Source organism: Mobula birostris, chromosome 2, assembly GCF_030028105.1.
Source record: "Mobula birostris isolate sMobBir1 chromosome 2, sMobBir1.hap1, whole genome shotgun sequence".
Lineage (NCBI taxonomy): Eukaryota > Metazoa > Chordata > Chondrichthyes > Myliobatiformes > Myliobatidae > Mobula > Mobula birostris.
The window spans coordinates 228,584,112-228,601,898 of NC_092371.1; the positions used below are offsets into that span (position 1 = coordinate 228,584,112).

Genomic DNA, 17,787 nt, shown 5'->3' on the forward strand with positions numbered 1-17,787 from the left:
TAAAATCACTGGAGTCTCCAGCAGCAGGGAGATGGATTCCAAGCTTTGGTGGAGGATTGTCTTTGTACAATAACAGCAAAGATTGGGCGACATCTAGTGTATGAATCCCAGTTGGGAACACCGGTAGAGGTCAAATGCTCTAGTTAGATGAGCACTGCGGCAACAGAAGGCAATAGTAAACCGCTGTTAAAATTTCTGCCTAGTCAATCATGGAAAGAAACAAAAGAAGGAAACCAGACAACGGGGTGAATAGATTTGATTCTAATCAACAGAACAACACCTCGCTCAGTAGGGCTAGTCATGTGCTGCAGGTGACACCAGACCGTTATCCAGAGACTGTAAGCACTAGGGAAAGGCCAAGGGTAGTAACATGGAACATCTGCACACTTTACCAGAAAGGAAAGTTGAACAACACATTAAATGAAATGGAAAAGTTGGAAGTCGATATTTTAGGCCTGTCAGAAATTAGATGGACCGACAGTGGCAAATTCACTAAGAATAGTTCTCTGATAATGTATTCTGGAGGTCAACAGCATACGTATGGAGTTGGAATTATTTTAAACAAACAAGTATCAAAATGTCTTATGGGATATTGGGCGATATCTGACCGGCTGCTTTTAGTTAAATTAAGGTGTAACCCTTTTAACATTAGCATAATCCAAGCCTATGCGCCAACAAATGATGCGGATGAAGAGGATATCAACAGGTTTTATGAAGATCTTGACAGTGCTTATGAGCAATGTCAATCTCAGGATATAAAACTAGTCATGGGAGATTTTAACTCCAAAGTTGGCCAGGAAAGGGTTGATAACCCGTTTGGATTAGGGAAGAAAAATGAAGATGGAGAAAGGTTTACTGATTGGTGTGTCAGAGACAACCAAGTGATCACCAATACTTGGTATAAAAACCACCCACATAGATTGTGTACTTGGATTAGCCCTGGAGATAGAACTAGGAATCAAATAGATTTGATTACCATCAATGGACGCTTTAGAAATAATATCACAAATTATAAAGCCCACCCAGGAGCAGACTGTGGTTCAGATCACCATCCAGTAATAACCACTATCAATACAAAATTAAAGAAACTGAAACGTGGAAAAAAGAGAAGAAGTATATGTTGGGAGAACTTAAAAATTATAGCGTACTTAAGCAACAATTGAGAACAGCTGTAGAAGAACACTTCAACGAAAACGAAACAACACCTATTTGGGACAGATTTAAATATGCTATACAGCAATCGGCAGAGGAGATAATCCCAGTACGAGAAATCCAACACACCAACAAGGGGTGGATAAACCAAGAAATTCAAGATCTGATGGAACAAAGGTGGTTAGTGAAGAATAATGAAGTACAATACAGAGAGCTGGACAGACAGACCAGACAATTGTGCAATATTGCAAAGGAAGAATGGCTGAATCAAAAATGCAATGAAGCAGAAGGCCATATTAACAACAGCAAAGAAATGCACAAGAAAATTAAGGAATTTACTGGAATTAAGAAAACCTCCTATACAGGATGCATAGGATCAGCAGACAGATCCATACTGACAGATCCAGATAAGGTATGTCAGAGGTGGATTTAGTATATAGAACAGCTTTCTGAAGATAATAGAGGGGAACCCCCAGATAATAAACACCCTAATTCTGTCCCACCTATTAACCATATAACAACTACAGCATGGAAACAGGCCATCTCAGCCCTTCTAGTCCATGCCGAACTCTTACTCTCACCTAGTCCCACCAACCTGCACTCAGTCCATAACCCTCCATTCCTTTCCTGTCCATATATCTATCCAATTTAACTTTAAACGACAACATCAAACCTGCCTCAGCCACTTCTGCTGGAAGCTCGTTCCACGCAGCTACCACTCTCTGAGTAAAGATGTTCCCCCTCATATTACCCCTAAACTTTTGCCCTTTAACTCTCAACTCATGTCCTCTTGTTTGAATCTCCCCAACTCTCAATGGAAAAAACCTATCTACGTCAACTCTATCTATCCCCCTCATAATTTTAAATACCTCTATCAAGTCCCCCCTCAACCTTCTACATTCCAAGGAATAAAGACCCAACTCGTTCAACCTTTCTCTGTAACTTAGGTGATGAAACCCAGGTAACATTCTAGTAAATCTTCTCTGTACTCTCTCTATTTTGTTGACATCTTTCCTATAATTCGGTGTCCAAAACTGTACACAATACTTCAAATTTGGCCTCACCAATGCCTTGTACAATTTCAACATTACATCCCAACTCCTATACTCAATGCTCTGATTTATAAAGGCCAGCATACTAAAAGCTTTCTTCACCCCCCCCATCCACATGAGATTCCACCTTCAGCGAACAATGCACCATTATTCCTAGATCCCTCTGTTCTACTGCATTCTTCAATGCCCTACCATTTACCATGTATGTCCTATTTTGATTAGTTTTACCAAAACGTAGCACTTCACATTTATTAAACTCCATCTGCCATCTTTCAGCCCACTTTTCTAACTGGCCTAAATCTCTCTGCAGGCTTTGAAAATCTACTTCATTATCAACAACTCCACCTATCTTAGTGTCATCTGCATACTTACTCGTCCAATTTACCACCCCATCATCCTGATCATTAATGTATATGACAAATAACATTGGACCCAGTACAGATCCCTGAGGCACACCACTAGTCACCAAACTCCATTCTGACAAACAGTTATCCACCACCACTCTCTGGCGTCTCCCATCCAGCCACTGCTGAATCCATTTTACTACTTTAATATTAACACCTAACCATTGAACCTTCCTAACCAATCTTCCGTGTGGGACCTTGTCAAAGGCCTTACTGAAGTCCATATAGACAACATACACTGCTTTACCATTGTCAACTTTCCTCGTAACCTCCTCAAAAGATTCAATAAGATTTGTCAAACATGACCTTCCACACACAAATCCATGTTGACTGTTCCTAATCAGACCCTGTCTATCCAGATAATTATATATACCGTCCCTAAGAATACTTTCCATCAATTTACCCACCACTGACGTCAAACTTACAGGCCAATAATTGCTAGGTTTACTCTTAAAACCCTTTTCAAACAATGGAACAACATGAGAAATACGCCAATCCTCCGGCACCATCCCCGTTTCTAATGACATTTGAAATATTTCTGTCAGAGCCCCTGCTATTTCCACACTAACTTCCCTCAAGGTCCTAGGGAATAACCTGTCAGGACCTGGAGACTTATCCACTTTTATATTCCTTAAAAGCTCCAGTACTTCCCCTTCTTTAATCATCATAATTTCCATAACTTCCCAACCTGTTTCTCTTATATTACCCAACTCAATATCCTTCTCCTTAGTGAATACCGAAGAAAAGAAATTGTTCAGAATCTCCCCCATCTGTTGAATGTATGGAGTTGGATGATCAGCAATGATCATAATAAATGGTGGTGCAGGCTCGAAGGGCCGAATGGCCTACTCCTGCACCTATTTTCTATGTTTCTATGTTTCTATCTCTTTTGGCTCCACACATAGCTGTCCACTCTGATTCTCTAAGTGACCAATTTTATCCCTCACTATCCTTTTGCTATTAGTATAATGGTAGAAATCCTTGGGATTTATTTTCACCTTACTTGCCAAAGCAACCTCATATCTTCTTTTAGCTTTTCTAATTTCTTTTTTAAGATTCTTTATAAGATTCTTTATATTCCTCAAGCATCTCATGTTCTCCGTGCTGCCTATATTTATTGTAGATATCTCTCTTTTTCTGAACCAAGTTTCCAATATCCCTTGAAGACTATGGCTCTCTCAAACTTTTAACCTTTCCTTTCATCCTAACAGGAACATAAAGATTCTGTATTCTCAAAATTTCACCTTTAAATGACCTCCATTTCTCTATTACATTCTTCCCATAAAACAAGTTGTCCCAATCCACTCCTTCTGAATCCTTTTGCATCTCCTCAAAGTTAGCCTTTCTCCAACCAAAAATCTCAACCCCGGGTCCAGACCTATCCGTCTCCATAATTATATTGAAAGTAATAGCATTGTGATCACTGGACCCGAAGTGGTCAAACCTCCTTCACCTGACCTATTTCATTCGCTAACAGGAGATCCAACACTGCCCCTTCTCTAGTCGATACCTCTATGTATTGCTGCAAAAAACTATCTTGCACACAATTTACAAACTCCAAACCATCCAGCCCTTTTACAGAGTGGGCTTCCCAGTCTATGTGTGGAAAATTAAAATCTCCCACAATCACAACCTTGTGCTTACTACAAATATCTGCTATCTCCTTACAAATTTGCTCCTCCAATTCTCGCTCCCCATTAGGTGGTCTATAATACACCCCTATAAGCATCACTACACCTTTCCCATTCCTCAATTCCACCCAAATAGCCTCCCTAGACGAGTTCTCTAATCTATCCTGCCAAAGCACCACTGTAATATTTTGTCTGACAAGCAAATATTACAGGGAGAAGACAGAATAATGGAGTTTAGAGGGATTATAAATCAGCCACAATGGAATGATGGAGCAGGCTCAATGGGCCAAATGGCCTAATTCTGCTCCTATGTTATATGGCATTATGGTCTTTTAGTTTTAAGAACTGCATGCAGCCTGACAAACAATGTATAAAAGAAGTCAAACTGTGCAAATAAAAGAAAATAGTAATGAAATAATACTGACGACTAATGACCAAAGCAGCTCTTTGGATTGGATAGGGGACCGAGTAAGCAGACAGGGCTTATACTTTCTAGAATTAAGAAGAATGAAAGATGGTGTCTTAGAAATATACAAAATTCTATATGGAGTTTCATAGAGTGGCTGCATGGATGATGTTTCTCCTTCCTGTGTCACACTCAAAATAAAGGGTCAGTCATTCAGGACGAAGATAAGAAGAAATCTTTTCTCCAAAAGGATTCTGAGTCTGCGATCAGTAAGCTCAGCTGGCTCACTGGCATATCTAGGTCTTTATAGCATTACCTGAGAGATTTGAGATCAACAAACACAAGTATAATAATTGAACATACCGAAGTGAGTTAAGGTATGATCTAAAGATTCATATTAATGTTAACAGAGATTTTTATAACTAAGGCTGCATTGGTCTTGACAGTTTAATTGATCTATATATCTCTTGCCACTAGAAACATCTGTGTAATGTAGCTGAAATTCCTAGCTACTGAATTTTGCTAACAGGGTATTAAAACTACCGATCACTGACAAATATGGGAAACATAAGTTTACCAGCTTTGCTAAGCTTTCCTTCCTGCTAGTGCAAGAACTGTCTAAGGGATTGGATGTTCTTTCTTCTATGTTTAGAAATTATTCAATGAATTTAGAATCCAAAGGCATTTCTTGACTTTCATAAAAATTAAACCTAGATTGCATTCAATTATGCACAAGGATGAGCACACGGATAAAGTAAAATCACTTGAGAAAATTACAGCAGAATTCACTGTGTCAGAGGTTAATATTTTGGAGGGATCATTTTGCAAGATCTGCTTGTATTCTGATATGTCTGTTCTCATATGCTGGTTCTTAAGTTTTGCTTTCGCACTCTTGTTGTGAAATGTCTACATGCTTCAACGTACTATGTCAGCCAAAATCACTGTGCAAACTTGAGTTGTAATAAGAAGGCTTCCACTACACCTCGTTAGGACTTCATTTTGACAGAGTTTTCAGTCAGATCATACTACTGATGCATTATTATTTGGTTTGTGTAGACATATCACCGGTGTATGAATCCCAGGGGCACAGCTGCTAAGAGAGAAATCTTGTTCCGGGCACTTATCAGCTGAATTTCATTTTTAAGGGTGTTGTTCTTCCTGCCTTCAAATAAAAATTACTCAGTAACTAAAAGTAAAATGTTAATAGATAGTTATAGTATTACAATCTCTACTGATACATGGAAAACAGAAGTGTGGGTGCTGGAGTTGGAAACTAAAACAGAAGAGATGGAAGAACTCAGCCAGTCAGGCAGCATCTGTGGAAAGAGAAATAATTCAAAGTCTCAGGCCAGTGACTCTTCCTCAGAACTGAATTCACTGTGACTTTTCTAACAGATTTACTTACCTTGAACAAGTTAATCTGCTCTCCCTCTGATGGGATTTCCATCAGTAGCAGTTGTGATGAAGAGTCACTGACCTGAAACTTTGACTGATCTCTCTTTCCTTAGCTGCTGATTTCTACTAGCATTTAGTGCATATGGATGGCAGATGAATCGTGGATGGGTGAGTGAATGGTGAGCTGACAAACAACAGAGGGAAAAAAGTATCAGTGCAAATTTATTGATTGATGGTTGGCCCTCTAGTGATGGGCTGAAGGACGTTTCAATGTGGTATGTACAACTTTTGAACCACCATGGTGCAGGACTACAAGAGCTGCTGCTTGTTGACGACAACATGTACACAGAGAGCAAGGCTCTGACCTTAGACCATAAACATGACAAAGTCTACAGATGCTGGAAGTCCAAAGCCACACACACAGAATGTTGAGGAACTCTGACCTTGGATATTAATCTGATGAAATTAAATGAAGTACTCAGATAATCACATGAGTGAACACATGCAGCACCTTGGTGTTCCAACGCATTTATTTAACATTATTAGCATTGAAGGCCTTGCACATGTTCCTACAAGACAAAACTTCTTTCCATAATGTTGTTTGGGTGAACAGAAAGTTTCATACCTCTGCTTTCTACAATGTACAATTTATGTACCCAAACCACAGTGAAATTTCTATCTTTTCTGTTATATGGACATTTACAAATGAAAAATGACAAATTTTCTTTATTGCTTATAGAATCAAAGAAAGAAAAAATAAAGACTTCAAAAGAGAAAGGTGAGTTTTTAACTTACACACTTCTACAATAATGATAAAATTTCAGAAACTAGAAGGAGCAACATAATGAGAAGTTCATGGATTCTGAAAATAAGAATAAATGCATAGAAAATGGATTTTGCTGAAACCTCTTTCTTGAAAAGGGGCATAAATTCCAAATTAACCTTTTAAAGTCCATCGAAAATTCATTCTTTCACTTCTAGTGCTTAATCATTATAAAAAATGTACATCACAATAAATCAACAGGGGTCGGTGTTGAGACTGCTCCTTTTCATGTCATAGGTTAATGATTTGGATGATGTGTAGTCAAGTTTGCGAATGGTACAAAGATAGGTGGAGGGGCAGATAGTGTTGAGGAAATAGGGAGTCTGCAGAAATACTTGAAATACTTGCCGTGAATAAAGGAGAAAAATACAGCCCACTATAAAGGTGTAACACAGTATGTTCTTTTGTTCAGTTCACCCAACAAATGACAAAGAAAAAGGTAAGTGGTTCTTTGCTGGCTACTGTAATGTTCAGGAAATTTGATATGTATGAAATGTCTTCTATTTCATGTTGATATAATTGAATCTATTTGGCTAAAGATGCACTTTGGAACATATCGGTCACAAGTGATCAAAGAGGCAAAATTTCTGGGAAAAGAAGGACTGCTCAAATTTCCCTGCAGTCAGTTCATGCAGGGAGCTGGAATGGCTGAATTTCTATCAACCAACAGTCATCCAGTCCAAAATTCCTGTGAGGATCTTAATTCTTCGATCCTTTGGGCCCTCTTCTGCTGCCATAAGTCTCCAACCAAGCCCACATCCTGTTCATTTCCTCAGCTGTTTAATTGATCATCAACATAAACTCTCTGTGCTTTAGCCCCTCACTTCTTCCTACCCCTAACCCTATCTGATCAAATCTACCCTTCAACCTCTGACTACCTTCTGTCTTACTGAATAATTTTTAAGCATGCCCAGGTGTATTTAGTGGAAACCAAAGGAGCTTCCAAAGGAGTCGGATCTTCTTTTAGTTATTCACAAAGTTATTTACAGGATCCGATGAGGTCTATATTTAATATTGCTCTCCAATTGCCCCAGAACTGAGCATGGTTAAAAGAATCTGAAGTTATTCATAAACTAGATAATGCAAGGATTACAGGGTACCTTTCTTGAGGACATTAGTAAACTAGATGGGTTTTACAATAAATAATTCATTTCATAGTTGCCGAGATTATGCTTTTACCCCAGATTTAAATCTGAATCTCAGAATCAATGGTTCTGAACTCTGGAAACTATTCTAGTAAGAGAACTGCTGCACTACTACACAGTACGGCTGAGACACTGGACCCAGACACAACATTATCTGTTTTTTGTCAATAGCAGGAAGGGTGAGTTGCCATGATGAATTAACACACAAAAGTCTGCAGGTGCTGGAAGTCCAAAGCAACACACACAAAGTGCTGAAGGAACTTAGCAAGTCAGGCAGGATCTATGGAAACAAATAAGCAGTCGGTGTCTTTTGTTGAGACCCTTCTTCAGGACTTAAGTGCCTGAGAGATTCATAAGCAAAATTTTAGAATTCTTTACCTGAGCTTCCATGTCACTTGATCTCTCTTTCAATTAAAATTTTCCTTCAAAACCAAGTCTTTGAGCAAACTCTGTGCTGGTTGGCTTAGTACTTCACTGGGTGCCTTGGTATCATTTTCTTTAATATAATGATCTACGGAATATTTTAATGTCAGTGGTGTAAACTTCAAGAGCAGCTTGTTTTATACTGTATAGAATAGTCTGTGAAAGAATACAGCTCCTGAAAATTCTAGCCGCACAATTCAATATTTTTCTATTTTCTTAAATGTGTATTAAAATCTTCCTCAGGCCTAAGTACTCCAAAAATCACATTGATATCAAATTTGGATAGTCATCCATATTGTCAGACAATTGAGTATTATGTGCATTACTTGTATAACTCTTAACAATAATGTTATTTGCAGAAATAGAAAAAGAAGAGCAAAGAAAACCTTCAACCAAGCCAAAGGTGAAAGGTAAAAAAGTTTATTATGTAACGGCAGAAAAGTATTCCTAAATTTCAGGCTTATGAACATGTGGTGTAGACGAGCAGCTACACAAAGCCTGCCCTGTACCGTGAGAACAGAACACCATAACTAACTACTTCATCTTCCCTGCCCAACCAACCACTTGTCTACAGGAACCAGATTTAACTGGAAAGGGGAGAGTTGTCTAGCCTTCCATTTATTCACCTGCTTATGTTGCTTGGGTTTCTGCTCCAGTTCCTCCTTATGTTAACAAGAATAATCTATTGATCAAACTGTTATTGTGGATAATTGAGTCGATGCTAGCAACTTGTAGGGGAAATGCAACAAGTCCTACTCTTCTGTCATTTCCACATCATGCTGCAATTTTTTTCGCTCAAACCCTGAGTCCAATTTCCCTATTAAGAGCTTTCATTAACCTGTCTTTTGCTACTGTTGGTAATATTAGAAGAGAAGTGAAAAGTTTATTGAGCCTGTTGGCATTACCCATGTTGATGCCATTGCCCCAGCACACCACTACATAGAAGATTGTACTGGTGACAACAGACTGGTAGAACGTGAAGGAGAGGCCTGCATACTCCAAAGGACCTCAGTTTCCTCAGGAAGTAGAGGTGACTCTGGCCCTTCTTGTACACAGCCTCTGTGTTGGTGCTCCACTCAAGTCTATCATCCAGGTGCACCCCCAGGTACTTGTAGGTCCTCCCCAAATCTACATCCTCACCATCAACAGTAATAGTGAACAGGGCAGGCTTAGTCTTCTCATAGTCCATCACCATCTCCTTTGTCTTGCTAATGTTGAGCTGCAGATGATTCATCTTGCACCATTTGACAAAGCACTCCACCAGGGCCTTTATTTGTCCTCCCATCCTCCTTTTATACACCCAACTATTGCTGAGTCATCAGAGAATTTCTGCAGATGATATGATTCAGTGTTGTAACTAAAGTCCAAGGTATGCAGGGTAAATAGGAAGGGAGTCAATACAGTCCCCTGTGAGCCTCCAGTGCTGCTTATAGCCATGTCTGACACACAGCTCTGAAGCTGCCAAACTGTGGTCTGCCAGACAGTTAGTCCATGATCCAGGATACAATGGAAGTGCCAATCTGCATTGATCGGAGCTTTTCCCCCAGCAATGAGGGCTGTATGCTATTGAAGGCAGTTGAGAAATCAACAAATACGATTCTCACAGTGCTGCCCTGCTTATACAAGTGGGAGTAGGCTCTGTTCAGCAGGTAGATGACAGCATCATCGACTCCAATGTGCTCCTGGTAAGCAAGCTGTAGGGGATCAAGGGCTGGTCTGACCGGCAGTCCGAAGTGAACCAGAACCAGCCCTCTAGGGCCTTCATGATGTGTGAGGTCAGGGCCACTGGACAGTAGTCATTCAAGACTTTTGGTTGGCCCTTCTTGGGCACTGAGACCGCACATGATGTTTTCCACACAGTTGGGACCATTTCCAGACCGAGACTCAGATTTAAAATGTGCTGGAGAACTCCACAAAGCTGCTCAGCACACTCCTTCAGGACATTGAAGTTCATACCATTCGGTCCCAATGCTTAGCCATGTCTGAGTTTCCCCAGAGCCCTTCTCACCTGCTCAGTAGCGAAGTCCATGATGTCTGGGGGACTGGCGGAGGTGACGATTGGGAGTTAGTATATGGAGGTGTGGATAGTAGGTGCAGAGGAAGGAGGAGATGTAGACAATGGTTGCCTGGGTTGTTCATCCATGTGTTGAACTGGAAGGGGGAGGAGGGAGGAGGGGAGTCATTGGTGCAGAGGGAGCACTGGGTGCCTCGGTACCTGGATTGGTGTGCTGAGGGGGGGGTGTGAACAGGAGGGCAATTGTCAAACCTATTGAAGAATTGGTTTAACTCATTAACCCATTCACGGCTGCATTCCAAGACTCTACAGCTAGGTTGGTTGAAGCCAGTGATGTTCTTCATGCCTCTCCACACTTTCCAAGAGCTACCCTGCCCAAGTTTGTTCTTCAGCTCTCTCCTGTATTCCTCTTTAGACACCTTGATCATCTCCTTTAGCTCCTTCTGCTCATGTTTCAATCCTTCCCTGTCTCCTGATCTTTTTTATGGTTCAGAAAGGCCTTTAGATCCACGGTGATCCGTGGTTTGTTGTTAGGGAAGCAATAAACAGACCTTGATGGTATTACAATGTCCACACAGAAGTTGGTGTAGCCAGTGATGCAAACAGTACGTCCTTTAATGTCCTCCCCATATGGTTCAGAAAGCACTTTCCAATCAGTAGCCTCAAAGCAGCCCTTCAAGGCCTTGATGGCCCTGGCATCTAGAGACCATTTCTTTACTGTCTCGGTGGTAGCTAGCTGTTGCTGTACTTTAGGCTTATACAAGGGCATGAGGTGAACCAGGTTATGATCTGATCTTCCAAGTGGGGGGAAAGCTGCGGAGCTGTGTGCATCTTTAATATTTGCATATGACGTCCAGTGTTTTATTTTATCTTGTATGGCACTTGACAAGCTGATTGAAGGTGGGTAGGGGTGTCGAGAGAGAAACATGATTGAAGTTCCCCAGTGAACGCATTGGGGTGCTGAGTCTGGATTGTTGCGATGGCAGTGTGTATGACACCACACGCAGCATCAACACTGTGTCTGGAACACAGAATACAGACAATGAGCAAAACGACTTGGCTGAATTCATGTGGTAGATAAAACAGATACAAACTCTCAGCAATCAGTTCAATGTCCAGACTACAGATTTGTTCTTGCACAGAAATGTGACCAGGATTACACAATCTGTTGTTCACAAGCACAGCAAGTCCACTTCCCTTCCTCTTACAGCACTGTGTGCTTATATCATTGAAAACTCATTCACAGTAGCGTTGGAATCTGGGATTTGCTCGTGTAGCCATGTCTCAGTGAAACACAAAACACTGCATTCCTGGTATCCGTTCTGTGTCCTTGTGAGTACTGCTAGTTCCTCCATTTTATTTGCCAGTGATCTTACATTCTCCATAATGATAGATGTGAGATGGTTCGTATCTCCATCTCTTGTTGCGCTGCTTTTTACCTTATCTGCAGCCTCGGTATCTCAGTCTCATCTCGTCCGGAATACCGAGCTTCTGCTGGGCAAACAAAGGCTACTTCCTCATATGCATAATTTTGCCTTCACTACTGTAGTCAAAGCACTCGATGGAATAAAAGTATCCCAAGAGCTAGAAGGATGGTGAAAATGTTCTTAAACAGATTAATGGCCATTGTTATTTCACAGTATTGCCAGCTAGTACAAAAACAAATGAAAGAAAGAAAGTTACTGTAATGTGCTGTTGCCTTGCACACACACCGATGAAACAAGTATTTTGTACAAGAAGTGTCCCACTGGCGAAGCTGGGCATCCTGTAGTGAGTGACTCACCTCATGATATCCCAAGGTCTTTCCACAATCTGCATCGTTTAAGTCAGGAGTCTGATGGAATCATCTCAACTTGCCATGATGATTTTTGTTCCAACAATAGTCAAGAAGTTCAGCACCAGCCAGGACTAAGCAGCCAGCCTGAGTGGTACATGATCAATCTTTCTAAATATATATTCCCTCCAGCATGGTCATATAGAGATTGGAAAATCTACAAAATGTACCCCATCTACCTTCCAGGGAACCTCTAACAGCAATCTTCAAACTTCTGACCTCCACCAAGAAAGACAAGGCAAAAGGCACATAGTAAGACTACCACCTGAAGTTTCCCTCCAAGTCACACACATTCTGACTTGGAAATGCATAATTTATTCAACATTATGGCTCCAAGACTGAGGGGGTAGTGCTCAGAGAAGAAGGCTATCAAAGATTGTAGCAGGATCTGGACTAGCATGATAAATATGCTGAAAAATGGCAGATGGATTTCAATGCAAACAAGTGTGGGGTGTTGCACTTTGGGAGGACAAACCAGGGTAGGTCTTACATAATGAGTGGAAGGGCACTGAGGAGTGTTATGGAACAGAGGGGTCCGGGAATACGGATCCTTAATTCCTTGAAAATGACGTCACAAGTAGATAGCGTCGTAAAGAGAGTTTTGGGCATATTGGCCTTTATAAATCAATGTATTCAGTACAAGAGATAAGATATGTTGAAGTTGTATAATATGTTGGTGAGGTCTAATTTGGAGTATTGTGTGCAATTCCAGTCACCCACCGACAGGAAAGATATCAATGAAATTGAAAGAGTACAGAGAAAACATACCACCAGATCTACAAAGCAAGCAATAACTATCTTAGAATAAAGATGCGTGTACAAGGAAAACAGGTTTAGTGCATTTAGATATGAACAAATTTTGCAATTGTTATGCTTTCTGATTTAAACATCAACAATACATTACATAATGAATAAACTCCTCTCGGGCTTCCAGCCGGGTACAGGTATTGATTATAACCAATGTTTTGATGACAAACTCTACCATTTTTATCAGGGATAATGCAGAGTTTGTCAGGGATGTAGATGGCAGAGTTTATCATCGAAATGTTGGTTATAGTCAATACCTGTACCGGGCTGGAAGCCCGAGAAGGTTATTTATCATATTCGGCGGGAAAGCACTAGATTCTTTTTCAATACATTACATGTTTGTAGTACATGAGAAGTGTTAGTATTTTGCTTAGGGAGTCGTCACCGGGCTGTTTTGAAATGTTGTTAATCACATTCCTGTCAAATGAGACAGTTTGACTTAGAAGATCTTCAAAGTGCTCCCTCCATCTAGAATTGATGTCAGCATTGCTCTTCAGGATGGTTGAACCATCCTGAAGAAGTCAAGGAAGCCATCAAAACCTTGGAAAACAACAAGGCCGCTGGACTTGATGGAATACCAGCCGAGGTCTACAAAATTGGAGGTAACCCGCTTCATTATCAACTGCATCAACTTCTCATCAAGATCTCCATAAATGAAGACGTATCAGCAGACTTTAGAGACTCAGCAATAGTTCACCTACAAAAGGAAAGGCAATCGATCTGAATGCGGAAACTATCGTGGAATTTCCCTGTTAGCAACAGCAGGAAAGATCCTCACCCGCATTATGAACAACAGGCTCAAGCCTTTAGCTGAGAAAATCCTTCCGGAGACACAAGCCGTTTTAGACCATCACGTGGAGCAATCGACATGATCTTCACAATGAGACAACTACAAGAAAAATGTTGTGAACAACTTCAACCTTTGTACATGGCATTCATTGGCTTCACCAAAGCCTTTGACTCGGTATCAAGGGAACTCCTATGGGATGTCCTATCCACCTATGGAGGCTCTGAAAAGTACACTCCTCCACGGTGGTATGCTTGCCACAGTCATGGTCAGTAACAGTAACTGTGAGTCTTTTCAAGTTAGATCAGGTGTAAAACAGGGATGCGTGATTGCCCCAACTTTGTTCACCATCTTCATTGCGACAATCATCCACATTATCAAGGACAACCTACCCCCAGGAATCGAAATTGTTTACAGAACAGATGGCAGACTTTTCAATCTTGCCCATCTCAACTCCAAAAGGAAGACATCCACGAGTTCCCTCATCGAGTTCCAATATGCAGATGACAACAGTGTTGCAGCTCTTTCAGAAAACCACCTACAACAGATTCTGACTGCCTTCAACCGTGCATACACAAAACTTGGACTGACCATCAATTCCAAGAAGGCTCAGATCATCTACCAACCGTCACCTATTGAGACAAATCGGATAGAACCATCCTTTCAACTTGACAAAACAACCCTGGAAAACGAGGACCACTTTCCGTATCTTGGAATTCACCTCTCCTCCCAATGTCGACCTTAATGACGAGATCCAACATTGTCTTAAATGCCCTGGAACAGCTTCTGGACATCTCTGAACAAGAGTCTTTCATGATCACGACATCCGAACAGACACCAAGATGTTAGTGTACAAAGCAGTGGTAATCCCAATGCTCCTGTATGCATCAGAAACCTGGACAACATACCGACGACATCTGAAGGCACTTGAAAAGTTCCATCAACGCTGTTTTTGAAACATCTTAAATATCAGCTGGGACAATAGAAGAACTAACGTCAGTGTGCTAAATGAAGCAAAAACAACAAGCATTGAAGCCTATGTCATCAAGAACCAACTAAGACGGAGCAGTCATGTTGTTCGGACGAAAGACAAACGTCTGCCGAAACAAATCTTTTACTCCCAGCTTAAAGAAGGTAAACGTAAAAGAGGCGGACAACAGAAGGGATTCAAAGATGTCTTAAAAGCCAACATGAAGAAATGTAACATCAATATCAACAATTGGGAAACCAATGTCAAGGACAGGAAACTCTGGCAAGCCATCATCCGAGAAGGAACAGCAACTTTCGAAGCCAACAGATGTGCAGAATTAGAAGAAAAGAGAAGAAAATGGAAAGAGAAGCAGCAAAAAACAAAGCCGGATCTGCCATCTGGAACTACCTGTCCTGAATGCGGAAGAACTTTCAAATCCAAGATTGGACTCATAAGCCACTTGAGAGCCCATACGTAGATCAACAGAACAAAGACCATCATCCTCGACCTCGAGGGATAGCCACCACCACCACAACATGAGAAGAAATGCGAAAGTGAAAGATTCAACAAAGGATTTGTGATGCAATGTCCCAGAAAGCTCTTCATTTAATGATAAAAGATTAGCTTTATTTGTCATATTTACTCTACTGCAAAACATTGATGCATACAGTGAAATTTATCGTTTGCATCAATGACCAACGTAGTCCAAGGATTGGGCTCTGGCAGCCTGAAAGTGTCACCATGCTTCTGGCAATATGATAGCATGCCCACAACTCTCTAACCCTAACCATCCGTACTTTGGGATATAGGAGGAAACCAGAGCATTCAATGGAGGAAACCTATGTATTCACAAGAAGAATGTGCACACTCTTTACAGACAGCGCTGGGAATTGAACACAGATCAGTTATCATGTATGCCTGCCTGTTACGCCACTGGTGTTCAGGACAGCAGTGAAGGTCCTCCATCTCCGCAGTGTTCAGGGCTCCTTTCATCATGTCAGTAGCTTCCTCCTGGTTTTCACCACTGTCAGTCATGCAAGTCCTGGGTGGAGACCATCACAGTCAGATGTAGAAGGATTCTTCATTGCTGTTTCTGTAACAATTTTGTTTTACTAGTTCGGGTTGTTAATCCTGAGCTGAACCCTGAACCTGGAGGACTGTTGGGCCACTCTTGGTCTGTCCTCTACCCTTTGGTATGTTTGGCATGGTGACCCTACCAAGACCAAAAGCGTAAAGCCCTAACTCCAGCCAACATAGCTCTCCAGGTCTTTGAGGCATGCAAGCCTCCAAACCATGACAAGGCTGTGGTCCTTTGGGAGGGATCAACGATCATTGGTATTTTAAAGCAACTGCGCTAACCATTACACGACCATGTTGCTCACCTTGGCTACCGTCCTGCCCATTTAATTTGATAGTTCAATGCCGAAATAGATTTGTCCTCTTTTATCATATTTAAAGTATCTCAGCCATCTAAAAGTACAATATTAATAGTGGAAGAAGGATCTAATGATGCTGAGGGTCATTTTCAAGATACTGACATCACGCCATTTGTGCTTGACCTAGAATATTAAATGGTTTGGTACGTGTCCATTTGATAAGCTGCCTCTTTTGGTTTCCAAAGGTCACGATTGATTGGCATGATGTACTGCTTAAAAAAAGATATGGTTCCATTCAGGGTAATCCACTTATGACAGTACTCTCAGATGTACAGACAAATTATTTAAATACTCAAGCTGTTCTTCAAAAAGGGTAACAAGATCCTTCAGTCCATTTCTTGGTTTATTTTAAATTGCATTAAATCTTATTATTTGCCTTTCTCAAGAGGACAGGTAATTGACTGAGTTTGTATGGAATCATCCTTCCATATAATCACCTTGCATCAAAGAGGGGTTGAAGGTGCTTGTACATTTGTAAGTTATAGCAACAGTCAGGTTAACAATAATCCTGCAATTCATTCTTGGCAATGTGCAAGCTCTTATTCTTACAGTCTAATGAATGCACATCCATTCTGATTCATTCACATTGCTTCTAAAGGAAGTTGGTGTTGATAAAACTCCATTATTTGATCTTAAAAAAGTATTAAAGGGGGAACCAAAAAGAGCATTATTAAAGATTGAAAGATCACTATTTTGAGTTTTCAATCTCTCTTAACCTGTATAAAACTTGTAAACAAATGAAGGTGGAATAATTGTTGTGCATTTAATACTTCAGTAGTATTTGGATAATCTTGTAAATATATTGTTTGATTAAGCATGTTTGTTCATTTAACTAATTCAATACGGGTTAAATGTAAAAATTGGTGGATTGCATACGTCATGACGCCGCCACATGATATGTGCGTGCCTCGCTTAAAAGTAAAAACAATGAGAGTTGTAATATTGTCTGATTCAAGCACAATGATCAGGAGTCTGAAAGATTTACATTCAGAGGCAAGACCAGACATTATGTGTGAGATAATACAAACCTTATCTAGACTTAAAGTGAAGTCTATGCTTGATATGGATTCCAGCACATGTTGGTTTTAGAAGGAATAGGAAAGCAAATAAATTAGGAAAGGAGGGAACTAGATAAGGAGAAGTGGACATTCAAACAAATCACAGTAAAGTAGAAATGAAAAGCATTATTATAAGCGAAATCAAAAAAAGTGGAGAAAACAATGTGATGAAGAGAGAACAGGAAGTCATCTTTATAATATCCAGAAAGAAGTGGGATAGTTGAAGAATGCAAAAAAGGGCAGGAGGGAGGAGGTGATGATACCATTAGAAGGGAAAAGATGAAATATGAAATCAAGTCAGCAAATAATATCAAAGTGGATAGTAAACGTGCTTTCAAGTATGTTAAAAATAAAAGAGAAATGAGAGTGGATATCGCACTGCTAGAAAATGAGGCAGGAGAAATAATAATGGGGACAAGGAGATGGCTGCTGAACTAAATGAGTATTTTG

The 17,787-nt window shown here is 40.5% G+C and overlaps 1 protein-coding gene across 1 annotated transcript in view; it reads left to right on the forward strand.

Annotated features, from left to right (window-relative positions):
• The window catches only part of trdn (triadin), a 559,007-nt gene that overhangs the window by 405,777 nt on the left and 135,443 nt on the right, over positions 1–17,787 (forward strand). The window contains exons 38-40 of the mRNA XM_072251580.1: positions 6,780–6,818; positions 7,276–7,302; positions 8,791–8,841. Of these exons, the coding sequence (XP_072107681.1) occupies positions 6,780–6,818; positions 7,276–7,302; positions 8,791–8,841 (117 nt within the window). The remainder of the gene's footprint in view (positions 1–6,779; positions 6,819–7,275; positions 7,303–8,790; positions 8,842–17,787) is intronic.